Raw genomic sequence first — 26,477 nt, 5'->3', positions numbered from 1 at the left:
CTTCCTATGTTCGCAGTACAATGCAAAAGAGAAGAGCTTTGCGCTGGCAGCTAAATATCAGTTCCACACTGGCAACCGGACAGCATCTGCCACTGTAACTGTGAGCAAACAGGCCAGCTTAGGGGGTGCAGCAGAGCAGCTTTTGTGGTAGATCTGAGTTTGTGAAACACACACACACACACACCATTCTCCCTACCAAGCACCAGTTGGGCAAAGCAAAAATAACAGACAGAAGAGCCCAGTTCATATTGCATACACTGAACGGAGATATTTAGCATCTTACACAGGTACAAATCTACAATGCGCTTCCTGACAAAGGCAAGTCTGAGCCAATCTGATTTCCACCCTCAGAAGTTGGTGAGAACTATAGCAGGGTTTCCCAATCTTGGGTCTCCAGCAGATTTTGGACTACAACTCCCATCATCCCTAGCTAGCAGGACTAGTGGTTTGGGATGATGGGAATTGTAGTCCAATAGCAGCTGGAGACCCAAGTTTGAGAAACCCTGACCTAGTGTCTGAAGAAGCGAGGGAACACAAGGGAACACAGCGCTCTGGCTGAAACAGGTTCTCACCTTTATGACCCCAGCCGTGAAATTGCTACAGGGGCTCAGACCCGTTCCTTCGCCAGCCCTGTTGCACAAAACTTAAGTCATAGCAAAAAGGTGACTAAAATGCTTTTCTCACCCAGGAGTGGTTGAGATCTTCTGTAGACCGAATGGCAAAACCATGGGATGACAGGTTGGCTGAAAAGTTTGTTTTCTTGCCGGCATCTACGGTTGTCCTGTTTGGGTAGATTTTCTGGAGGAGGCTATGGTCAAACCGAAGAAGGGGAGGGGAGAGGAGAGATAGTTAAGCTAAGGCTTGTAACATTTATAAAACTCCACTGCCTCCCTTATTCATCCTGGGACCACCAACTAAACAGTTAAGCTTACCAAAGATTCCTATGGGCTACATAGTGTGTTGAAGCTGTGGCTGATATTGTCATGAGCCCTGAGCTGGTGGTCCTTGAGGAAGCCGTCAGATAAGGAGGAGGGATGGAAGGAGCATGGGGTAGTTAGAACCCCACCAATCCACTTTGGAATAACAGGAGAACCCCCGAGATGAGTGCACAGGGAGGGGGGACCGTTCTGCCTGGCAAGCAGAAATGCTTGCACTGGGAACGACCAGAAGAGTGAGGCAGTAAATCCCTGCCTTCATCTTGATTCATGGATGGCTTTGCTTGGATAAGCTTTCTCTGATGTTCTCTAGCAACTGAACCACCAGCTCCCAAACAGCACAAGCACAGCAGCACCACGGGATGAAGCAGAGATGTAAAAGATACCGTGACAAGTTCCTGCCAGCGGGTTTTATTCATTCTCCCTGGACGTGGTCTTTCCGTTTTAAGGCCACTTTTTAAATGGATCGTTACTTTCCAGGGGATTGTTCTAGCAGAGCGCTCCTAGCTGTGATTAGGAAATGGTTACAATCCGCGGCTGGTTTCTGAACTGATGAGGAAACCTGACAGGCTCAGGAGGTGGGGAAAGAAAGAGCAACTTAGATTGGAAAGTGGGGTGGGGTGGGGTGGTGGAAGTCTGGGCAAAGGAGAAAAGCATACAACTTGCCAGGAAAGTTATGGATAAAGGAAAGGGGGTGAAAGCTCAAATTCCCAGAACCCCACAGTGATTCATAAAGACTTAGATGGCATTATTCAGCTGCATTGGGAAAGATCTAAAAAGTAATGCTTAATTATTGGAGCTTAAGTGATTAAATATTGGAGCAGAAATACACACAGAAAAGGGTTAAGTGTGGGAAGATCATTTAAGTTTATGGCTATGTAGACACTATACATTATTATTAATAATAATAATCAGTGCTTTTTTCTAAAAAAATGTTTAGGGAGTACTCTCATTTTCCTACTCATTGAAATACTGCCCCTCAACGAGGCCAAACTTAGATTCACAAAATGTTTAGGGGTATGTGTACCCCTGTACACATACCCCTGTACACAGGAAAAGGCACTGTTAACAATAATAATGATAATAATGATAATAATAATTTGTGCCCTGCCCCAGAAACTTTGGGTGGCTTCCAACATATATAAAAACATACCGGTAATATATTTAAAGCATACTTTCCCCCGAGCCAAAGAACCCTGGGAGTTGTAGCTCTGTGAGGGGGAAACTACAGTTCCTAGGATTCGTGGGAGGGTGGGGAAATGTACTTTAAATGTACCTTATGAAAACGTCTCTCTACTTAGGAAAATAAAAAGGGCCTATTGGAAGAGAATTGGTTCCTGCTTGTAGGCTTCCATTAGAGCACAAACGCTGCTGGGTTCCTTTGTTACCAGGATACAGCTTTATAAACTGTGGGGTGCATTTAGATAAACAGTTTAACCACACTAGAACCACTGCTGCAGCATTTGGGAGCTTTCATGCCGCAGTTACTCAGAAAGGAAGCCACTCTGCCTGCTGCTTCCTGTGCCGTGTCTATATCAGAACTGTTACTTAAGCACTTGCTGAGTAGCCATGGGCAACATGCCATTGCCGGCAGGTGAATGAACAGGCTGGTGGAGGAGGAACAGAGTTCTCCATTGCTCCTCTGCAACTAGAAAAAGAAACTGAGCCGAGCGGCAGAGGAGGGAAGCCTCTGCTACAGCCAGCAACTTTTGAGGGCTAGTAACTTTAGCGGGCTTATTTGCAAGGCTGAGTGACATTGCCAAATGAGGATCAGCAGCCCCCAAACTGGAAATGCTACCTAAGGGCATAAGAAGAGCCTTTCTGGGTCGGACCAAAGGCCTATTTGGTCCAGGACTCTGTTCTCAGGCTAAGGGCCCTCATATTTACGAGACTGCCTCTCCTGGTATGCCCCGCAGAGGACCTTAATAATAACCATAGTTTAGAGGTCCTAGGCCCTAAGGATGTCAGACTATCCTCCACCAGGGCCAGGGCCTTTTCAGCGATGGCTCCAACCTGGTGGAATGCTCTGTCCCATGAGGCTAGGGCCCTGCAGGATTTAACCTCCTTCCATCGGGCCTGTAAGACAGAGCTATTCCGCCTGGCCTTTGATTTGAATTCAGCCTGATCTTTTATTTCCCTTTTCTTCCCCCCTCCCCTTTTATGAAGATTACCCGCTCTGAGACCCCACAGCTAATTCTCCCCTGGCCTCCTCGCTGGCCCAAGTAGGACCAATTCAGCCAGCTAGCCCTGGGGATTATCTAATGCTTATTTCCCCTAAATTGATTTCTGAATTTTGAATTTTATTGTTATTCATGTTTTTATACTGTATTTTATGCTGCTTTTACAATTAAGTGTTTTAAATTTGTTGTTAGCCACCCTGAGCCCGGTTTTTGAACCGGGAAGGGCGGGGTATAAATAAATAAATAAATAAATGGCAGCTGCCTTTTGGAAGCCCACGAGCTACACAGACCTTTCAAACTGTTGAGGAAATGGGAGCTAATAACGCAACCACGGCTTCGCCTGCCCTTTCGCTCCGTCCACCCTCTGTGCCAGCCAACTTGGAGTGCAAAACACCAGAGCTGCCTATCTGCCTACCTTGACATCATGCTTTCGAGAGACTCGAAAGATTCCTTTAGCCTCTTCACTTTGGTTCGGATGTTCTCAGCACCTTCCAGCGAAGAGTTTTCTGCGACCAGCTGCCCGTGGGCTTCAGTGAGGTGCAGCTGAATCTCTCTGTCTGGAAACTCACTTTGCAGCCTCTGAAAGGCACAGGGCACAACACGCAGAATCATGTAGATGCCACCAAAGTATCTCTCCATCAACACCGAGCCGGACAAGCATATTGGCAAGGCAGCTGCAGCAATGGCTTGCCTCTCCAAAAGGGTATGGGAGAATGTGATGCTAATGTCCAGCACCAAGATGAAGGTCTACCAGGCTTGCGTCTTGAGCATGCTGCTTTATGGACATGAGTTGTGGGCAACTTACACCCACCAGGAGCGATGCCTCCACGCCTTCCATATGCACTGTGTCAGGAAGATTTGGGGCATCATATAGCAGGAAAGAGTCTCAAACAAAGGCGTGGTCTCCCAAGCCCACATTCTGCACTCCTGTCTCAGCAACATCTACGCTGGCTTGGTCATGTCCACAGAATGGAAGATGGCAGGATCCCCAAGGATGTGCTCTACGGGGAGCTGGCTTCCAGCACTAGGCCCGGTGGTAGACCAGCTCTGCATTACAAAGATGTCTGCAAAGGTGGCATGAAGGCTGGCAACATTAACCCCACCCTATGGGAATCCTTGCAGACAACCAGTGCCATAAAACAGACAGATAGGCTGTGCATCCGTAGCAGTGAACAGAGGAGGAATTGCCGCTGGGAGGAGCACAGAGAGAAAAAACGCCATGGTGCATCTGCAGCAGCACAACTGGACGCCTTCATCTGCCCCAGCTGCAACAAAACATGTCTCTCCAGAATCAGTCTCTACAGGTACAGCAGACGCTGTAACTCTCCAACAGATGGATGCTAACAGTCTATGCACAGGTGATGCTTTTGTAAATGGAAACCGAAGAGGACCCCCTGCTAGATCAGCCATGGATCCATCTGCACCTGGGATAGGGAACCCCTTTCAGCTGCATTTCCTTGAGAGCAATATTTTAGGGGAGCAAGATTGGTTGGAAATGCCAGCCAGAGGCAAAAGTGGGTATGGATCAATAGATGTAATTCTTTGTTTTGTACAGCAGGTTACGTTTCAGTCATGCAAAAGTCAAGGGCTTCTGCACACACATTCACACTTCTCCACCCTTTCCTCCAGGCAAGCGAGAGCTTTTATCACTTGAGAAGGGCACAGAGCAAGGGCTGGTGGGAAGTGTGGCTTGGCAAGCGTGTGACCGAGGAAGGGATGTGATCTGGAGGCAGTCCCAAGGGCCATACAGAGAAGCTTGGAGGGCCACATTAGCCCCTGTGCCTGAGGTTCCTCAGCCTCATTCTAAACCAAGGATAGGGAGCCTGTGGCCCTCCAGATGTCGATGGACTACAATATTCTCCACCCATGACCATTTGCCATGCTGGCTAGGGCTGATGGGAGTTGTAGTCAGAAACACCTGGAGGACACCTGCACAGGCGGATTTGTCACCTGCACAGCATGGTCATGACATCACAAGGAAATAAATGTTCCTCACCTCCAAGTCCAAAGCCCTGTTGTTCGTTTTCCACCCTCCGTTGCCATCCTGATAGGACTCCAACTTCTGCTTGGTCACCGTCAGCCACTGCAGGAGATCTGACGATTTGTCATTAAATGTCCAGTGGACTTGGACGTGGTGCTTGCTCTGGGCTGTCATGTTCTACAAAGAACATCAGGGAGAACCACATCAGTAATCAGTAACAAGAGAGATGTCTTGGTGGCCCTCCTTGTTATCTCCTAGTGAGCAAGGATGCTGCCTCAGGCCTCCCTGCATATTGCACAGTCCTGGGCTGCAACGCAGCTCCAGGTTTCATTCTGACACTCCTTGAGATGGGGGAGAAATTTGATTTGATGATTTTAAAACCACATGCATCAAACCAGCACTTTCTAAAATGATATGAGAACCAAAACACAGTTGAGCCATCCTTCAAAATAATTCACACTTATCCAGATTTTGCAACGCAATTTGCCAGCAAAACAATGTTTATGAAAATGCAGATTTTAGGAGAAAACGTGCATAAAAATGAAGATGTAATTGAAAGTAACATACAAAAATTCATTGCATTAGGAGAAAATGTTTGTGCACACGGGTTTGTTTATTGGGAGAAATTTGTGCTAAAATGCCTGCTTAAAGTGGTGTGATACTGCTTTAAATGTATAGTGCAGGTGGAGCCTTATTTGCAGTCCTATATACACTCACATTGCAATAAGTCACATTGAACTCAACAGTACTTTTTTCAGAGTAGACATGAGTACAATTGCGCTGCAAGTTGGTGGCAAGAGCAAACCTTTTCCATAAATGAAAAATGAGGGTAGATAGCAGACCAAAGTAACATCTGCATCAGCAGTAAAATGAGAGCTTTCTTTAACCAGCATGCAATTAAAAGAACCCTTGCATATTTAAAGCTAGCCACACGGTGGTGTTCTAGGAATAAAAATGCACCATGCAAGTGTATCGCTGGGGAGGGAGAACTTGCTTGGTCCGATTTTCACAGTGGACCTGACCTGAACTGATGCTCTCAAATGTATTTGCGGATTAGAACGCAACTCCAGGTCAGATTTGTTGGGATTTGCAGGATACTGAGTAAGTCTGCAGGCTTCAACAGGATGATGCAATACTCTGTGAAGTGCTGGGTCAGAGTGACTCAGCAGGAGTGTGATTAATGTGATTGGCTATCACCTGTTTTAAAAAGGAAAGCCTGTTCAACAGTAACTGTGGTGGTTGTAGTGGTGGTTGTGCTGTGGTATGGTGGTGCTGTGGTGGAGAGTATTCGTTTGCCTTAAGGAGCAGGTACTCTGTATGGACTGTTTTTGTAAATACCTGTATATAGCTCACATTAAAAAGACTGCACTGGAAAAACCTGGGACTCTGAGCGTTTCTGCTAAAAGCGCTGCGAGGAATTCGCGACAAGATTATGCCCTTCTCAGGATATTGCAGTGCATTTTGGGGGTGAATAAGAACTTAAAACATGTGGAAGGTGTATAGAAAATGCACATTTTACTGGTGAAAGCACTGGAAAGTTTGGATTTCATACTAGAAGTGTGCATAAGATGTGTACAAAATGCATACAATGGGTTTGAACAGGCCTATGGCTGAGTGACAGCGAGACCAGAATGGAATGGAATTGGTTGCTCAGCCCATCCTTACATCTATTTATATTTCTGATGAAGTAGGATGCAGCACAGGAAATATATACAGTGGTACCTAAGGTTAAGAACTTAATTCGTTCTGGAGGTCTGTTCTTAACCTGAAACTGTTCTTAACCTGAACCACCACTTTAGCTAATAGGGCCTCCCACTGCTGCTGCGCCGCCGGAGCATGATTTCTGTTCTCATCCTGAAGCAAAGTTCTTAACCCAAGGTAATATTTCTGGGTTAGCAGGGTCTGTAACCTGAAGTGTATGTAACCTGAAGCGTATGCAGCCCGAGGTACCACTGTGTGTGTGTGTGTGTATGTATATATATATATATATATATATATATATATATATATATATATAATAAACACACCCACGCACACAGAAATATGTATGTTTTTGTGCTGCAAGGCACACTTTTTTCTTTTCTCAAAGTCACAGACCTAAACAGCCAAACCACCATGCAGGGTAAAAAAAAAAAAAAAAGAGTTCTCATTCATGGTGGTGCTTTTTTTTTTTTAAGTCTTCCTAAAAGAGGAGTTTGACATTTACAAGCAACTTTATCCCTCTTGAAAACGCACCCCAAATTTCTGCATTACTGTACATTTTTTATCACCACCTTTAGATTTCGGTTGGCCCATCAAACTGAAATATTGCAGCAAGCTTGTTGTTTCTTTTGAGAACGAGTGTAGACCTTTATTCCTCCACCAACAAATCACTAGACGCTAAATTGATTCGCTATGTTACATAACGCTATTTGTTTCCAGCGGTTATAATCCTCCGGCAATAAACTGTGCGGATGATCTAGTAGTAAGATTCTCTGCACAACAATATATAAAGGCCAGATCGATGCCTGAAGTGGCGGAGACACCCCCCTCCCCCGAAAGCTTTGGAAAAACACCAAGATGGATTTTTATGTCCCACGCATCAGCAGCCTTAAAGCACTGAACAGAGACTTCCAGGTTCATAGCAGCGACAACAAAAAGTTCCATTTTTTAAAGCGTCTTGAGAGTGCATCCCGAACCGCTGTGGAAATAACTTCCACTGAACTCAGCTAGACTTGCTTTGGATCAAATATGCACAGAGAATCAGGCTCCCCAGAAGCTAAATATGTGATCTTTAAGAGGCAAATGACACTTACTGTTAAATGTGGCTTTGCATTTGTCCTTAAACCACAGCAGAAAGTGTGGAGGCCCAGGCAGGACTTGGCTTGTGGCAGGCATTGTAATGAAAATCTGTGCCACTGCCCCTTGCTACTATTTGCACTAGCACCGATGAAAATAGCAACTGTGGGGCGGTGGGGGAGGTAAAGCAGTGGTGGGCCACCTTAGGTCAAGGGGCCAAATGAGGCCCTTCAGTCCTCTCCATCTAGCTCTTGAAAGTCTCCCAGAGCCACGCCATTCACTGAACTTGTTTTGCAACCAAAGCGTTTTTGCCCTGCTGGAACTTGTGGAGAAACAGCTGCAGCGATGCAAACTATGCCACAAAGCAAAACATTGAGCGAAACCTGATTTACCTCCAGAGACCTCTTCAGTATTTGATAGCTGGAGGAAAGCTGCTTGGTTTTATTAATCTGCGCTGGGTCGGACTGCGCAAGTTTTTCCAGATCTTCGATTTGAACAGCGCACTCTGTCATGTCGCCTTGGATGACCTGGAGAAGAAGATTTCGCATTGCACAAGTTGCTGCGTTTGAAGTCTCCCTTCCTGGAGACATTTGCACTGAAAGCACTGGCAATGTATGGCAGCATCAGGGGGAGGAACTAGTTGTCATTGTGGGTTGGGATTCTCAACCAGCTCTGGTCCCACCCACTCATGCATAATGCCTGGTGATGATTGTCATCATCATCATCATCAACATCATATATTACTTATACCCCACCCTTCTGGCTGGGCCTCCCCAGCCACTCTGGGCAGCTCCCAACAGAATATTAAAAACTCCCCTGTGTGAGTGCCTGAGGGCCCTGCTCCTTCCTGCCACTTACCATCTGGCCTGGGGCGGGGCCTGGGGCCTCATAAGGACTGCGTGCGGCTTGCTGCCTGCTGCCCAGGAGGACTCCCCTGTGTGAGTGCCTGAGGGCCCTGCTCTTGCCACTTACCATCTGGCCTGGGGCGGGGCCTGAAGCCTCATAAGGACTGCGTGCTGCTTGCTGCCTGCTGCCCAGGAGGACTCCCCTGTGTGAGTGCCTGAGGGCCCTGCTCTTGCCACTTACCATCTGGCCTGGGGCGGGGCCTGAAGCCTCATTAGGACTGCGTGCTGCTTGCTGCCCAGGAGGACTCCCCTGTGTGAGTGCCTGAGGGCCCTGCTCTTGCCACTTACCATCTGGCCTGGGGCGGGGCCTGGGGCCTCATAAGGACTGCGTGCGGCTTGCTGCCTGCTGCCCAGGAGGACTCCCCTGTGTGAGTGCCTGAGGGCCCTGCTCTTGCCACTTACCACCTGGCCCAGGGCAGGGCCTGACAGGCCTCACCAGGACAGTTGTTACTGTCAGGGGGGCACAGAGTGTTTTTAGAGTGTTTTTAAAATGTTTTTTAAAATTTTTTCTTTTGGATTTTTTGTATGTGGCGGGTGGGGGTGGGATTGATGTTTGGTTGGGCTTGGGGAATTTTTTTATTCTTATTTTGATGTTTTTGTAATTTTTACATTATGATTTTTTGTTTGTTTGTATTGTTTTATTGGTTTTGTTTGTTTGTTTAAGGTGTTATTTTGTTCTTAGGGGGAGGGGTCAGGGCTGCCGGGGAGTGGGCCCCAGCCCACAAAATGGCTGGGGCATGTTCCACGGGGGGGGATGCACTGGGACAACCGATCTCAGTGATCACGGGTAGGAGGAGGAGTTACGCTAAGACTAGACCACGTCATTACAGAGGGGGCAGGTTTAGTCGTTGTCTGAGGACTATTCCTGCCTCCGGGTCTGGTCCTGACCGGATGGATACTAGAATCAGCAAGGGATACCCACATGACCTGAAGGTGCTGCTGTGCAATGCCAGGTCACTGATTCATAAGACCACTGCCATCCATGACTTGATCATGGATGGAGGACTCGACCTGGCATGTGTAACAGAGACTTGGTTGGATGAAGCAGATGGGCCTGTCCTTGCCGCTGCTTGTCCACCAGGTTTCTCTTACGCACAGCAACCCAGGTCATGTGGGCAGGGAGGGGGGGTTGCAGTGATTTTTAGGAAGTCATTAGTTTGCACCAGGCGTCCTATTGGGAAGACCCAGTTTTCCGAGTGCATGTTCTGGAAGTTGGGCAATAGGGGCAGTACAGGATTCCTTTTGGTGTACCGACCTCCCCGCTGCACCAAGGATTCCCTGCCTGAGCTGCTTCAGGTCGTGGCGGATGTTCTCCTGGAGACACCTAGCTTGGTCGTCCTAGGGGATTTTAACATCCATGCCGACACGACCTTACAAGGGGCCGCTCGGGACTTCGTGGAAAGCATGGCCTCCATGGGGCTGTCCCTGAATAAGTCTGGCCCAACCCATAGCTGCGGACATGCCTTGGACCTGGTGTTTACCTCTATGGATGTTGGTGATCTGACACTAAGTAAAAGCGAAACGAAAGAAGTGCCATGGTCAGATCACTTCCTGGTGCAACTGGACTTCTCTGCGACCCATCCCCTCTGCAGGGAGGTGGGACCAATTCGGATGGTCCGCCCCCGCCACTTAATGGATCCAAATGGTTTCCAGAGAGTGGTAGGGGATGCTTTATCCCATGTTGATGGCCTTTCAGCTGATTCCCTGGTGGCCCGCTGGAATGTGGAGTTAACCAGGGCTATTGACTGTTTGGCTCCGAAGCGCCCTCTCCGATTGCATGGAGCCCGGACAGCCCCGTGGTTTTCCACGGATCTGAGGGCAATGAAACAATCGTTGAGACGGCTAGAGCGCCGGTGGCGGATAACTCATTCCGAATCTGACCGGACACAGGTTAGAGCTCAACGTCGAGCCTACCAAGTGGCGATAGCGACGGCGAAGAAGAATTTCTTCGCCGCCTCTATTGCATCTGCAGAAAACAGCAGCAGGAGACTTTTTCAGGTGGTTCACAATTTAGCGGAACCACCTGCAACATCGGGGCCCAGTACGGGCCACATGTTCTCCTGCAATGATTTTGCAAAGTTTTTTGCAGATAAAATCGCTCAGATTCGGGAAGAAGTAGACTCCACCGTGGGAGCAGGGCCGGGGCGGGAGAGTGCTAGAGTTCTGTCTAGTCAAGTTGAGTGGGATCAATTCCAATCTGTTACCTCCGAGGATGTGGACAGGCTGCTTGGACGAGTGAAACCAACCACCTGTCTCCTGGATCCTTGCCCATCCTGGCTTATAAAAGCTAGCCGGGAAGGACTGGGCGATGGGCTTCGTGGGGTGGTGAATGCTTCCCTCCGTGAGGGAGCCTTCCCAGACCCGCTGAAAGAGGCGGTTATTAAACCGCTTCTTAAAAAACCATCTTTAGATGCGGCCACGATGGCCAACTATCGCCCAGTCTCAAATCTTCCATTCTTGGGCAAGGTGATTGAGCGAGCGGTTGCCGAACAACTCCAGGCACGCCTGGAAGAAGCGGACCATTTGGATCCCTTCCAGTCGGGATTCAGGCCTCATCATGGGACTGAAACTGCCTTGGTCGCACTGGTTGATGATCTCCGGCGGGCTAGGGACAAAGGTGAGAGCTGTTTCCTAGTTCTGCTGGATCTCTCAGCGGCGTTTGATACCATCGACCATAACATCCTTCTGGACCGTCTTGAGGGGCTGGGAGCTGGGGGCACTGTCATACAGTGGTTCCGCTCCTTCCTCCTGGGCCGTGTTCAGAAAGTGGTGGTGAGGGATGAGTGTTCAGACCCCTGGGCTCTCACTTGTGGGGTGCCTCAGGGTTCTGTCCTCTCCCCCATGCTTTTCAACATTTATATGCAGCCGCTGGGAGAGATCATCAGGAGGTTTGGGCTGGGTGTTCATCAGTATGCGGATGATACCCAGCTCTACCTCTCTTTTAAATCAGAACCAGTGAGGGCGGTGAAGGTCCTGTGTGAGTGTCTGGAGGCGGTTGGAGGATGGATGGCGGCTAACAGATTGAGGTTGAATCCTGACAAGACAGAAGTACTGTTTTTGGGGGACAGGAGGCGGGCAGGTGTGGAGGATTCCCTGGTCCTGAATGGGGTAACTGTGCCCCTGAAGGACCAGGTGCGCAGCCTGGGAGTCATTTTGGACTCACAGCTGTCCATGGAGGCACAGGTTAAATCTGTGTCCAGGGCAGCTGTTTACCAGCTCCATCTGGTACGTAGGCTGAGACCCTATCTGCCTGCGGACTGTCTCGCCAGAGTGGTGCATGCTCTGGTTATCTCCCGCTTGGACTACTGCAATGCGCTCTACGTGGGGCTACCTTTGAAGGTGACTCGGAAACTACAACTAATCCAGAATGCAGCAGCTAGACTGGTGACTGGGGGCGGCTGCCGAGACCATATAACACTGGTCTTGAAAGACCTACATTGGCTCCCAGTACGTTTCCGAGCACAATTCAAAGTGTTGGTGCTGACCTTTAAAGCCCTAAACGGCCTCGGTCCAGTATACCTGAAGGAGCGTCTCCACCCCCATCATTCTGCCCGGACACTGAGGTCCAGTGCCGAGGGCCTTCTGGCGGTTCCTTCATTGCGAGAAGCAAAGCTACAGGGAACCAGGCAGAGGGCCTTCTCGGTAGTGGCGCCCGCCCTGTGGAACGCCCTTCCAGCAGATGTCAAAGAGATAAACAACTACCTGACATTCAGAAGACATCTTAAGGCAGCCCTGTTCAGGGAAGTTTTTAACGTGTGATATTTTACTGTATTTTTGGTTTTTATGGAAGCCGCCCAGAGTGGCTGGGGAGGCCCAGCCAGATGGGCGGGGTATAAATAATAAATTATTATTATTATTATTATTATTATAAAAACACGATTAAAACATCAAACATTAGAAACTTCCCTAAACAGGGCTGCCTTCAGATGTCTTCTAAAACTCAGATAGTTGTTTATTTCCTTGACATCTGATGGGAGGGCGCCACTACCGAGAAGGCCCTCTGCCTGGTTCCCTGTAACCTTCCTTCTCGCAGGGAGGGAACCGCCAGAAGGCCTTGGAGCTGGACCTCAGTGTCTGAACTAAACAATGGGGGTGGAGACACTCCTTCAGGTATACTGGGCCGAGGCTGTTTAGGGCTTTAAAGGTCAACACCAACACCTTGAATTGTGCTCAGAAATGTACTGGGAGCTAATATATGTTACATGGGCTCAGCGGCCGCTCCCAGTCACCAGTCTAGCTGCTACCTGAGATCCTTTAAGTGGCAATGCCAAGGATTAAACCAACAGCATTCTGCAGTCAAAGCAACTGCCCTGCAACTGGGCACATCAGGAGAAATGCCTCACAGTGAGGATTTTCTGTGTTGTGCCTTTTACATGATGCCATATGCAGAATTGCTCAAACAACAGTACCACCAGCAAACCAAACAAATATGTCAGGAACCTGAATGCCCTATCACGTTCATTAGGGGCGATGAGCACCATCTCTAACTTTTATTACCACCACCACTCTCTGCAGTTCAGCAGCTTAGCATACAATTCAAGCCACATTTTAAACTTCAGAGCTAGTGGCAGAGAGAGCCTGGGAGCTGGGGAAGGGACTGAGGAGTTCTTGTTTAATTACAGCGGTTTTGCACACTGTCACATAGAAGTCTCTTCTGTACATTACTATATATGTGTAGGAGAGAATGAGAGCCTTGCAAAGACATCGGAGAAGGTGTGCAGAGGTGCACATACAGAAATGGTACAGAGGTAAGGAAAACTCCTCAGAGTCTCAGCTTTCAAAATGAAGGAATTGCAATTATCCCACCTTTCCTACAAACAGACAGGCTGGTGGACATGCTCTCTCTTGTTTTATCCTCAGAACAACTTTGCAAAGCAGAATAGACACAAGGGAAGAGAGTGATTGGCCCCATGGCTATCCAGTAAGCTCTGTGGCTGAGTAGGGATTTGAACCCAAGTCTCACAACTCCAGGTCCAATGCACTGACCACTACACTACACGGGATCTCTCGCTCCTGTGACTCCACAAAACACCCTGTGCCTTGATGGTGCTCTTTTGCCTTAGTAATGACATCCACCAGAACAGAATTCTTCTGAATAGGAACCATCCAATTACCTGTAGCCTCTGCAGCCGGGCTTCTTTGCTCGCCAGGTCAGGCAACGGTTCCTTCTCTGCCTCCAACTTGGCTCTGATAGCAGACAATTTCTTCTGCAAAGGCTCGAAGACCGCATCAAAGTCTTTATGCTGAGACACCAAAGCCTAACCGAAGAGAGAGAAGATTGGTTTTTTATTTCACACAGTTTGGCATGATTGCCTTCCGCTGCTTACTCTGCCAGACTCACATGAAGGCATACAAGTGTATCAAATAACAAGAGGACTCATGGTCCCAAAACGCAGAATTCATCCCGTGGCCTAAGAGCAAAGTCCATAGAAGTGTCTCACCTGCAACCTGATTTTGCTCTGAAGCAGACTTTTGTGCAAGTGTTCTGTTTCCTTTGTGGCATCAGCTGCTTCCGCCAGGAGCGACTTTGCTCTCTCTGCCTCGAAAATGCTGCCCAGGAAATCTTTCTTCATCTGCAACATCATGAGCTGCTCCTTAAAGCGGGAGCTTTCGGCCAGAAATGCCTACAGGGGAGAACACATTTTCACATGAATAATTTGTACCCTGCTTTCCAAAATAACACCAACCCCACCATTAAAGTCCAGCGCATGTCAAAAATGCAGCAATGCACATGAAAATCTGAGAACCTAGCATATAAAAGCCTCCAGGAAATGAAACATTTTCAAAGCCCATCTGAAAACAGGAACAGGCTGGGCAAATCTCTCTGAAGAGAGAATTCCCCAGCTGCGGTGCCAACACCAAAAAGGCCCCGTGTCCTGTGTTCACCAATAAAACCCTTGCTTCCAAGTCCAATGGAATGTGATAGTGAATACCTTTGGTTTGGTATTTTATAAGCTGTCTTAGCTTGTTTTTAAAACTCCTAAGTTATTGCTTTAACTTACATTGGCTGCCATCGTGAGCTCGCTGAGAAAAGGCTATGGTATAAATGTTCTCAATGATGACTGGCCAGAAAGCAGAGCTCTCAGATCGCAATATCAGGGACTGGGTAGATTTGTACTAGTTGGGGCGAAAAAATGCTACTAGCTATGGAATCTATGTTCTGTCTCCAAGCATTGGAGGAAGCAGAATACCGTATTTTTCGCACCATAGGACGCACTTTTTCCCCTCCAAAAATGAAGGGGAAATGTGTGTGCGTCCTATGGTGCGAATGCAGGCTTTCGCTGAAGCCTGGAGAGCGAGAGGCATCGGTGCGCACCGACCCCTCTCGCTCTCCAGGCTTCAGGAAGCTATCCGCAAGCCTTGCAAGCCCGGCGGGAGTTCCCGCGGGCTCACAAGGCTTGCGGGCAGCAGCCTGCAGCCCCGGCGAGTGTCCGCAAGCCTTGCGCGCCCGGCGGGAGGTCCCGCTGAGCGCGTGAGGCTTGGGGCGGCAGCCTGTCGCCCGAAGCACGGGGAGCCCTCCGGAGGGCTCCCCGTGCTTCGGGCGAGTGTCTGCAAGCCTTGCGCGCCCGGCGGGAGGTCCCGACGGGCGCGCGAGGCTTGGGGCGGCAGCCTGTCACCCGAAGCACGGGGAGCCCTCCAGAAGGCTCCCCGTGCTTCGGGCGAGTGTCTGCAAGCCTTGCGCGCCCGGCGGGAGGTCCCGACGGGCGCGCGAGGCTTGGGGCGGCAGCCTGTCACCCGAAGCACGGGGAGCCCTCCAGAAGGCTCCCCGTGCTTCGGGCGAGTGTCTGCAAGCCTTGCGCGCCCGGCGGGAGGTCCCGACGGGCGCGCGAGGCTTGGGGCGGCAGCCTGTCACCCGAAGCACGGGGAGCCCTCCAGAAGGCTCCCCGTGCTTCGGGCGAGTGTCTGCAAGCCTTGCGCGCCCGGCGGGAGGTCCCGACAGGCGCGCGAGGCTTGGGGCGGCAGCCTGTCACCCGAAGCACGGGGAGCCCTCCAGAAGGCTCCCCGTGCTTCGGGCGAGTGTCTGCAAGCCTTGCGCGCCCGGCGGGAGGTCCCGACGGGCGCGCGAGGCTTGGGGCGGCAGCCTGTCACCCGAAGCACGGGGAGCCCTCCAGAAGGCTCCCCGTGCTTCGGGCGAGTGTCTGCAAGCCTTGCGCGCCCGGCGGGAGGTCCCGACGGGCACGCGAGGCTTGGGGCGGCAGCCTGTCACCCGAAGCACGGGGAGCCCTCCAGAGGGCTCCCCGTGCTTCGGGCGAGTGTTCGCAAGGCTTGGGGCGGCAGCCGCGGCTGGGGGGGGGGAATAATTTTTTTTTTATTCATTCCGCCCCCCAAAAAATGAGGTGCGTCCTATGGGCCGGTGCGCCCTATAGAACGAAAAATACGGTACCACTTTTTGGGAATCGCAAGTAGGGAGAGCACTGCTGCATACAGATTCTGCTTGCAGGTTTAGTTGGCCACTGCGAGAATAGGATGTTGGGAATCGATGGTCCTTTGGCCTGATCTGGTAGGGAATTTTTGCTCTTATGTGCACACACCAGTAACCTGGCCCCAGGCTGTTTAAGGTTTTAAATCTTCTATAGCTTTCAAACCGTGGCCTGGGATTCTTGGGTTGTTTATGAGAGATTGCTTGGTGAGAAGATCATAGCGATAGGAATTATTCCCTAAAAGACAACTTGTCCACCTCTAACCACCTTCATGGTGACCCGGAAACTACAACTAATCCAGAATGTGGCAGCTAGACTGGTGACCAGGAGTTGCCAACCGAGACCATACAACACCGGTCCTGAAAGACCTACATTGGCTCTCAGTACGTTTCCGAGCACAATTCAAAGTGTTGGTGCTGACCTTTAAAGCCCTAAATGGCCTTGGCCCAGTATACCTGAAGGAGCGTCTCCACCCCCATCGTTCAGCCCAGACACTGAGGTCCAGCTCCGAGGGCCTTCTGGTGGTTCCCTCACTGCGAGAAGTAAGGTTACAGGGAACCAGGCAGAGGGCCTTCTTGGTAGTGGCACCCGCCCTGTGGAACGCCCTCCCATCAGATGTCAAGGAAATAAGCAACTATCAGACTTTTAGAAGACATCAGAAGGCAGCCCTATTTAGGGAAGTTTTTAATGTTTGATGTTTTATCGTGTGTTTTTTTATTCTGTTGGGAGCAGCCCAGAGTGGCTGGGGAAACCCAGCCAGATGGGTGGGGCATAAATAAATAAATTGTTGTGGTTGTTGTTGTTATTCCTCACTGATAGATTATGCTGATTTGGGGAGAAAGGGAGGTGTGTTTCCATGCACAGAACTTAGGGCTCTTCGATGCATCCAGATCTTATCATAATGACAGCCATCACTGTGGGTTGAAAACAAACGGGGTTGTTTTGCTGCACATTTTAATCATGGCCATTTATATTTTTATGTTTTAATGGGACTGTTTCATTGTGCGTTTTAATTATGGTGTGTTTTTAATTGTTCTGTATTTTAACAACATTGGGCAATTGGTTTTTATGTTTCGCGAAATGGCTCGGGAGCCATCCGGGAATTAAGCAGCATGTAATTATTTAATAATAAATGTTGTTTCCTATAGTAACAGAGAAGCCTTCCTTTAACGGGGGCTGCCCAGCAGTTGCAGAAAAATCACTGTCATGGTCTCCTTGTCAGCAAATTATGTGTGTGTGTGTGTGTGTGTGTGTGTGTGTGTGAACACAAACGGGTTCAGTGCTTGACCAATTTTTAGGCTTTCATGAACTGCAGAGAATCTTGTCACCTCTATCTGATGCAGAAAAGCGTCTGTCAAGGCCGGGTCAGAAACATTCGCCGCTGTGTCCAAGAGCCTCTGAGCCGATGGCTTCCACAGCTGGAACTCTCTCACGGGGTTTTGAAAGCGTTGCCTCAGTTCTGTCTCAGTCTCGGTGCTCATTTTAAATGTCTTCTGCTTCAGGCTGCAAAAACAGACAGAGAACTACGCTACAAAGCTGAAGGAGAGAGAGGGAGAGAGAGAGAAAGAGAGAGAGAGAGAGAGAGAGAGAGAGAGAGAGAGAGAGAGAGAGAGAGAGAAGGCCTGGCGTCTCCTTTACATTGGAAGCCAAATGGTCAATGCCCTCTGTGCTTTGCTCTTTTGACACAAGGCAGTTCAGTCTCTGCTTCATAATAAACCCATTTTCTTGCTTCCGGGCAGCTGCCTCTGCCACTCAGAGGAACAACAAAACCTTTTTTACTTTATTTTTAAGATACCAAGATGCACATTCCATCCTGGTGCACCTGCCATGTGGAATTACCATAAGTGGGTCTGTGCAACTGAAACACAGATCACTTGAGTCAGACCACTGGTTCACCTACCACAGCATTGTCTACATGGAGAACAGCTGCATCAGGCCCATCGTCCTGTTCTCACAGCGGCCAACTAGATGCCTGTGGGAAGCCTGTAAGTGAGTGCAACAGCGCTCTGCCCACCTGCGATTGCCAGCAACAGGAATTCAGAAGCATAAAGCCTCCGGAAGTGGAGGCAGAGCACAACCATCATGGCTAGTACTATCTGGCAGTGGCTCTCAAGGGTTACAGTAAGAGGTCCCTCCCAGCCCTGTCTGGAGATGCTGGAGATTGAATCCGGAATCTTCTGCATGCCTAGCAGGTGCTCCAGCACTGAGCTATGCCCCTTCCCTTCCGACCTAGACAGGCAGGAACCAGCAACGACTTCCCCAAATCAGAATCTCCTTGCTGCTTTACAAACACTTGGCAAAACACTTTTCTCTAGCTGGATGGAACCTGGCCAGATGCAGCTGCCAATCTTAATGGAGAAACATCTTTGGAGAAAACATCTCCTGGGTGTTAATTCTCCCTGGGAGAAACCTTTTGTTTTAGCTAAACTAGAGACAGTGAGGAGTTTTCATCTCACTTGACACCGCACAGCAGCCTTCTCATTTCCCTTTGTATACAATAAGAGGAGGTTGCCCTCAAACTAGTTTTGGAGGATGGGAGGCCCTGCGACAACTACCTTTGCTGTTCTTCCACTTCTGCCCCTTAAGGATTTGCCACTTCCTGCAAAGCAGCGAGCTGGCAGCAATCTGTTTTTTCTGCGTTTGGCAAACGTTGGGAGTTTTCTTTTTCCTTGCTACTCCTCATTGGAAAGCATCCCAGACTTGCTTCCTAAAATCTGAACTGCCTTCTTGAAACGACCCATTGAATAAAGACAAACCTCTTTCAGCTTGCCAGCGTGCTCTGCACTTGACATAAGGAAGACAGCTTTTCAGATGCAAACAAAATTAACTGCGCCTTTGCGAGACCGACGATCTTTCCTCCAAGTATGGAAAGGTGTGGGCTATACGCTCGTCACTTCCTGATTCCAGTTAGCCTGGAAGTGCAAGTCTTTTGCCAAAGCTCAGGGGGAGAGGGAGAGGGAGAGAGAGGCTGGATTTCCTGCCTATCCCGACTGAATGTAAGTAGGAAACAGGAGGTTGCCTATTAGAAACTGGCAGGATAGGTGTACCCAAAAATCTACGACGGGAAAGAAATTAGCCCAGCAAAACTGGAGAGAAGGGCCATGCCTAGCAATTCACTACTGTTACTGCTACCTCTGTACTGTCTGTCTTCAAGCACGGCAAACAAGGCACAGAACATTTCAAGATAAGGATTCAAAGTATAAATGGGCAGCCCTAACCTAGAGACTAACAGCACTAAAAGTGACCTACAGAGCAAGCTGGCTCGTAGGACAGGTGTCACCCAGGCAAGAGGGGAAGTGGTTTTGCTCAACTTTCAAAGCAAACTGCCAACACCTGACATTCACAATAGACAGGAAGGAGGGCAGGATGCCATGCAAGGTAGCGAGAGGAGAAGCATCCTTCTTCCCACCCTCCCTTGCCACTGGAACAAATGATGTGATTTAAAACTGGCTGCCTACAGACTACTGAGCCAGGTTCAAGGCCTTAGTTTTAATTTGCAAAGCCCTGAACAACTTAGGTCCAGGTAGTTGTAGGGACTTTCTAAGCCCTTATATCTCAGCGCCATCGCTGAGATCCTCTGTAGGAGCTTCAGCCTCCCAAGGTTTTATTTATTAATTATTATTATTATTATTACTTTTTAAAATTGATATACCGCTTGATTATAGGGTGGGAAAATCCTCAATTGACACCAACACAAAACTGAGCCATTCAGCGTCATTGCCTATTTCTGTGGAAAACTCTTCCAGCAGAGATTCAGCAGGTGCTCTCTGCATTAACTTTAAAAGGTTGGTGGGGAAAAATTCCTTGCTGCCAGGCTTATACAGACAAGTAAGGTGGGGGGTACATTTCCCACAATAGTCAGCTGGTGATCTGCTTTAATATTTGTGTGATTCCTATTATAGTTTAACCGCTTTGATATTTTAAAATGAAACAACGGTCTGTTTCGGCACTAATGGCAGGTGAGCTGGGTTAAGAAGCAGAAGATGGGAAGATACTATACCCTAAGTCAGACCACTGGTCTTTCCAGCTTCACACTGTCTACATTTACTGCCATTGGCTGTGCTGGATTTTAGACAGGGGTGTTTGTGAGTCTTTCTCACAACTAAATGCTGCTGATGTGCTCCAGCACCAGAACACCGATTAGTAAGTTTGGAAAAGACCAAAAAGCTTATTTAGGTCACATCCCAGGTATGTGGCAGAACCACCCAGTACTTCAAGGAAGGACCAGAGCTTAGTGAGAGAGCAATTTGCTTTGCAGGCCCAAGATTTCTTCCCTTGCATCTCCACACAGGGCTAGGAAGACCCTTTCCGAAATCCTGGTGAGGTGCTGCCATAAGACTTATATTATCCAATAAACATTTAAGGGTCAGCAGCAAAAGGAAGACTCTTGCCACCAACACTTTCCCCATGTATCCAATAATGGGATCTCCCACTTGACCTCTTTCTGCTACAGAGATGGACACAAGGACAATGGTCCATCGACTATTGCATCCTGTTTTCACAGTGGCTGAGCAGATGCCTCTGAGAAGCCTGCAAGCTAGACATGAACGCAACATCACTCTGGCCACCTGTGAGTCTCAACAAGTGGTATTCAGAGGCAAGGCAGTGGAGATGGAGCATAGTGAATATATTGCGCTAGATGACCCAATGGACTGACTTGGTACAGCGTAGCTTTGCATGAATATCCCACCAAACAGAGCCAGATGTGAAATAGTGATCCAAGACATTTTGCTGCCTGGATAGAAGCCAAATGGTTCACCTCCCCCATCCTGTATACCTGAAGGAGCGTCTCCACCCCCATCATTCAGCCCAGACACTGAGATCCAGCACCGAGGGCCTTCTGGCGGTTCCCTCATTGCGAGAAATAAGGTTACAGGGAACCGGACAGAGGGCCTTCTCGGTAGTGGCACCCACCCTGTGGAACATCCTCCCTTCAGATGTGAAGGAAATAAGTAGTTATCCTATCTTTAAAAGACATCTGAAGGCAGCCCTGTTCAGGGAAGTTTTTAATATTTAACGCTGTATTGTTTTTAATACTTGATTGGGAGCCGCCCAGAGTGGCTGGGGAAATACCAACTCTTCTCAGGTATAGTTTATTTTCAACGGCTATTTGTTTCTGTCCTCCTCGTTCCCCCCAAATACCTTTGATATTCCCGTATTAGGCCTATCATGCTTTCGGAAAGTGCTTGCGTGTCTTGCGAAAACCTGAACAAATCCTTCAGCTGAGCCTTCAGTCTCTCAACCTTTGATTCCTCTGCTGCAAGAGTTGCCTTTGCTGCCTTAAAACACAAAGGTATTATGATTTAAAATGCACACACACACATCAAATCAATTTATCTTACTGGGCACATTTGCATATATTTTTATTCTGCATTTATCTAGAAAAAGGCAATTTTCTTGTTCCAGATTGCTTCCCTATTGCTCTTAAAAGTCCCTGAGCAAAACAAGTTTGCATACTTCAATCACATGGGCATGTATAAGTGTAGATAAGAAAGCCCGGCAGGATAATACAGACTTAACAATTTCCTTGTTCCCTGTCTGTCCCTGACAAAATAATCACTCACCATGAATTTTCTCCACAGAGTGATTAAGTCTTCATCGCCTCTCACTCTGTCATCTGATTCAAAGGTGCTTCCTAATCTCTTCAGGCTTTTACGGAAGTCCTGGACCTCGCCTTCCAAGAGCCTGGCTTGCGAATGATAGGCGTTTTCAGATTTAAGGCTCTTCAGCAGCCTCTCTTCTTCCTCAGCGCTGACCACCTTCAGCTTCTCCAGGGCTTTCTTCAGATCCTCAAGCTCCTCTTTCAACTTCTCGGCTCCCAGCGGGGAGGTGTTCTGCATCACACCTGTAGACTGAGCTTCAAGATGTCGCCATTTCTTTTCCCCACTCTTCACATCTTTGGCAATGTCCTACAGGAGAAAGGGGTTCAGAAAGAGTTACACAGAGGGACAAGGTTGCTACTATGACATCCCAGGACTAGTTGGACTAGATGAACCTCGGGGTTGCTTCCAACTCTACAATTCTACTACTACTACTCAGGTACATAGGAAACTGCATCTTTCTGAGTCTGACCCATTGGCCCATCCAGCTCAGAACTTTCTGTCTGTGGATCTCCAGGGTTTCAGGCAGGAGTCCCTACCTGAAGAAGCCAGGATTGAACCCAGGACCTTCTGCATGCAAGGCTCTACCCACTGAGCTATGGCCCTTCCCCAAATAATGCTAATAAATATTTCGTTTTAAATGCTCTTCCTCCCAGAGTTGTCAATTTCCAATTTTTAAAAAATATCTAGAGCACTTCCAGGTTGTTGCTATTTTTTGGCTGTGATTCAATCGCATACCAGCAAATTCAGGTTGTGCAAGTACAGCTGACTGAGAAGTCTTGTGCAACAAACCCGCTTCCCCAAAACCTTGGACGTTTTCTCTGAGGAAAGTGTGGGATAATGCTTGCTTTGATGCAACACCATCTAACCTGCCCGCAAACAAACCAGAAGGGGTGCTCGTTACATAGTCAGCTTTGTCTTATCTCCCTGCAAGCAAATCAGGATGAATGCCCAATGAGCAGGTCATGTGGAAGAACACCAAGTCAGTGGTCAGAGCAAGGGACAGGTCAGTGAGTGGAGCCGACGTGGGATTTAAGTGGCCAGAGGCAGGGCCTGGTGTGTTTCTGTCTGATGGGCCCGGGTGGGCTTACTTAGAGGCAAGGAGTTGTGTTCTGAGCAGTAACATGTGACCAAGTCAGACCACCATTTTTATTTCCCAGAATGCCCCCAGTGTAGCGCGGCTCCAGGACATTGCAGGAAATTAAAATGTCAGCTAAACCCAGGCACCTGGCTGCTTGGAGCACTGGGCCAATATATACTGTATATATGGGGAGAGGTGCTCAGGAGTTAGGCTGTGCTGAATTGCTGAGGTACTGAGGCCCAGCTCCGAGGGACTTCTGGCGGATCCCTCACAGTGAGAAGTTAGGTTACAGGGAACCAGGCAGAGGGCCTTCTCTGGGGAATGTCAAGGAGATAAAGAACTACACAACTTTTAGAAGGCAGCTGAAGGCAGGCTTGTATTGGGAAGTTTTTAATGTTTGACGTTTTATTATGTTTTCATATGTGCTGCAAGCAGCCCAGAGCGGCTGGGGAAACCAGTAATAGTAGTAGTAGTAGTAATAATAATAATAATAATAATAATAATAATAATAATAATAACAACAACAGTTGCTCAAGGATGCCACATGAAAATGCCTGTCCTGCACATTCAAGCGTTGAGGGCTCCAACACCGGCACAATATCTCTTCTTTTTTTAAAAAAAAAATCCTCACAACAACCATGTGTGGTAGACCAGGCAACTTCCCCTAGGCTGCCTTGTGAGCTTCAAAGCTGCAGAGGAATGGGGTCTTTGAAATGCAGGCTTCTGTTTGGGTGGAACACATGAGCTCTTTCAGAGCGTGCATTTCATACACCTGCTCATGGACAGACGAGGAAATAGGAGTAAAGCTTTCCGCTCGCAACAAAAAGCCCCGACACCGTTCAAGTACCTGCAATGACTTAATTCTGTTCTCTGCTGGTGATTTTGCTTCTTGACTAAGGCAGGAGTTTAATCTCTCTGTCACCTGGGTCAGCCACAGCTGAAACTGGTCCACGTTGCTCTTATATCGCTCGTGTTCCTTTGTTATCTTTTCGAGCAGCTGCACTCTCCTCTGTGAAAAGAGAAACATCAGAAACGGGGAAAGCGAAAGTTATCTTTGTCCTCATACTTTGCATTTTTGAGAAACCCAGAACACAAAGAGCCTGTTCTTTTCCCTTTGCCCCTCCGTGTGCTTGTGCACACACACGCACACACCCGTCACTTGGCTGCTTTTGGGGATTTTGAAACAGTCTGCTGTCTTCAGCTCAAGAACAAAACAGTGTGTCCCAGGCCTGAGGATGCTGTAATTACCAAGCACTTAATTAAATGAATGCAAGGTTTTCAAGGGCCTTGTGAGGTCACAGTCTTTCATTCTCTAGAAAAGAAAAAGCGAGATAACAAAAGAAAGGCTTAGCATGCCAAAATCTATCTGCAAAACATCCATGCTGGATTTCCACATTTTATACCCACAATTTCAAAACGCTTCATCCGCGGAAAAAGAATGCACTTCAGTGCTGCTTACTTAGCTTTTGCACAATTTATTATGCAGATGAAGGCCACAGCCACCAGGGGGCCTGTGTGGGCCTTCAAATTTTCTACCCGTTTTTTGCTCATGAAAATGCAGTACAGTGGTACCTCGGGTTACATACGCTTCAGGTTACATACGCTTCAGGTTACAGACTCCGCTAACCCAGAAATAGTACCTCGGGTTAAGAACTTTGCTTCAGGATGAGAACAGAAATTGTGCTCCAGCGGCTCAGCGGCAGCGGGAGGCCCCATTAGCTAAAGTAGTGCTTCAGGTTAAGAACGGACCTCCGGAACGAATTAAGTACTTAACCTGAGGTACCACTGTACAAGGAAATCATTCTGCAAGCCTTTCTCTACCCAAGGGCTGTGGTTGGCTGGGGTTGTGCACTGGAACTTGTGAAGTTTCGGCATTAACTGTCCAACTGACTGCAGCTGCAACCTTGTGCCCGACGATAATTTCTTCCAAGTAATCCCGTAAACAGGCTTGGACTTGCACCTTTATTTCAGTGGGAGAGTTCCACTTGCCCTTAGTTTGCCCGTCAATGAAACCTAGGTCTTAGAAACACTTCCTCTTGCCATGCTCCTTTCCCACTTAGGGAAAACAGCTCTTTAGTGCGAAATCGGAGCAAATGGCCATTTGGGATTTCCCCAGATTGCCATTTGTTCCTATCTGTCGCTAAAGAGCAGGTTTTCCCTTGGAAAGCAGTGGAGCAAGGGGAAAAGAGCTCAGACCCAGGCTTCCTAGGCATGACACAAGTGGAAGCGTGAATGACTGTGCTTTTTTTTCTGTGCTTGGTGCTTTATCGTGTTTTTAATATACTGTTGGGAGCTGCCTGGAATGGCTGGGGAAACCCAGCCAGATGGGCAGGGTATAAATAATAAATAATCGTTGTTGTTGTTGTTGCGTTATTCCAGCATTATCATATACAAAAGGGTCCTCCTTCGACAGGCCTTTTAAGAGAGAACTTTTATCCCAGTTTGCATCTATATTGCAACTATTTTTAACTGGTTTTTTAATTATAAATATATGGAATTGTTTTCAAACATTTGTATTACTTTACATAATGGGATTGTGTGTTTTTTAAAATTGTTTTATATACAGAACTGGTTTTACATGTTTTTCCACTTTTCCTGTTTTATGGTTGTAACTGCTTTGTTTTATAATTGTTTCATATTTTATAACAGCCACAGCAACAACATATTGTACGTTTGCCACCCACCCTCTTCCCACAACTCACCTTGCTTCCCCTCCAACATTATACAATGCACATTCTTTTGCAATCCAAGAAAATCTTTATTAAAAATTATTTCAAACAACAACAGCAATTTTATTATTTGTACCCGCCCATCTGACTGCATTGCCCTAGCCACTCTGGGCGGCTTTCAACAAAATATAAAAGCACAGTAAAACATCAAACGTTTAAAAACTTCCCTATACAGAGCTGCCTTCAGATGTCCTGTAAAAGATGTCTTCTATTTCATTGTTGTAGCCTTATGGTAAAAGTTGAGTGAGAAATCAAATAAATAAATAGGCTGTCTTTTGAAATGTTGTGACACATGGATGTTGAAAAACAATAGATCAAGGTTGTTTCTGAGACCTGACTTGCTCCTTATCTCATTTTTCAGGATTAGATTTTCTGGTGCATTTCTGTAACCATGAGAACAGGTTACTTAGAAAGAAAGAAAAAGCGAATGAAGGTTGCATGTTTATCTTTTTAATCAGTTGGCCTTTTTGGCCTGGCTCTGCTATAATTTATAACTATTGCAATTTCTCAAGGCTTTTGAAAGCTTAGCGACTTATGCACATCTATCAAGAGGATCCAGACTATGGTATTTCTTGTGGAACCAACCGAAAGATCATTGTCAGGCACACAAGTTGAGAGTTAAAATGTTATGACTGCGTTATTTGTGTTTAGTGTTTCAGGGACCCAACCTTTTGTCTGGAACATTGTGTACAAAAAGAGATGGTAAAAGTAATCAGTGCAAAGTGATGCCAAATGAAATTCCAGGTTGTTCTTGCTGCTTCCCTCACCTGAACCATGACAAAACCCAAACTTACCGGTTGGATTGCAGTGGGACACATGTTTATTTGCACTATCCTGCATGAAATAAGCATTTCATGGGCCTGATTC

The 26,477-nt window shown here is 47.9% G+C and overlaps 1 protein-coding gene across 1 annotated transcript in view; it reads right to left on the bottom strand.

The window, feature by feature from the left end:
* Positions 1–26,477, bottom strand: part of SYNE3 (spectrin repeat containing nuclear envelope family member 3) — an 89,638-nt gene that overhangs the window by 24,619 nt on the left and 38,542 nt on the right. Inside the window, exons 6-15 of the mRNA XM_053375800.1 lie at positions 23,729–23,890; positions 21,765–22,109; positions 21,343–21,479; positions 17,529–17,703; positions 14,221–14,403; positions 13,894–14,037; positions 8,267–8,401; positions 5,112–5,273; positions 3,531–3,694; positions 685–808 (exon numbers count right to left, since the gene is read on the bottom strand). Coding sequence (XP_053231775.1) covers positions 685–808; positions 3,531–3,694; positions 5,112–5,273; positions 8,267–8,401; positions 13,894–14,037; positions 14,221–14,403; positions 17,529–17,703; positions 21,343–21,479; positions 21,765–22,109; positions 23,729–23,890 — 1,731 coding nt within the window. The remainder of the gene's footprint in view (positions 1–684; positions 809–3,530; positions 3,695–5,111; positions 5,274–8,266; positions 8,402–13,893; positions 14,038–14,220; positions 14,404–17,528; positions 17,704–21,342; positions 21,480–21,764; positions 22,110–23,728; positions 23,891–26,477) is intronic.

Source organism: Podarcis raffonei, chromosome 1 (genome assembly GCF_027172205.1).
Source record: "Podarcis raffonei isolate rPodRaf1 chromosome 1, rPodRaf1.pri, whole genome shotgun sequence".
NCBI lineage: Eukaryota > Metazoa > Chordata > Lepidosauria > Squamata > Lacertidae > Podarcis > Podarcis raffonei.
Note: the sequence above shows the minus strand (reverse complement) of the source record. Positions and strands in the feature narration are given on the sequence as shown.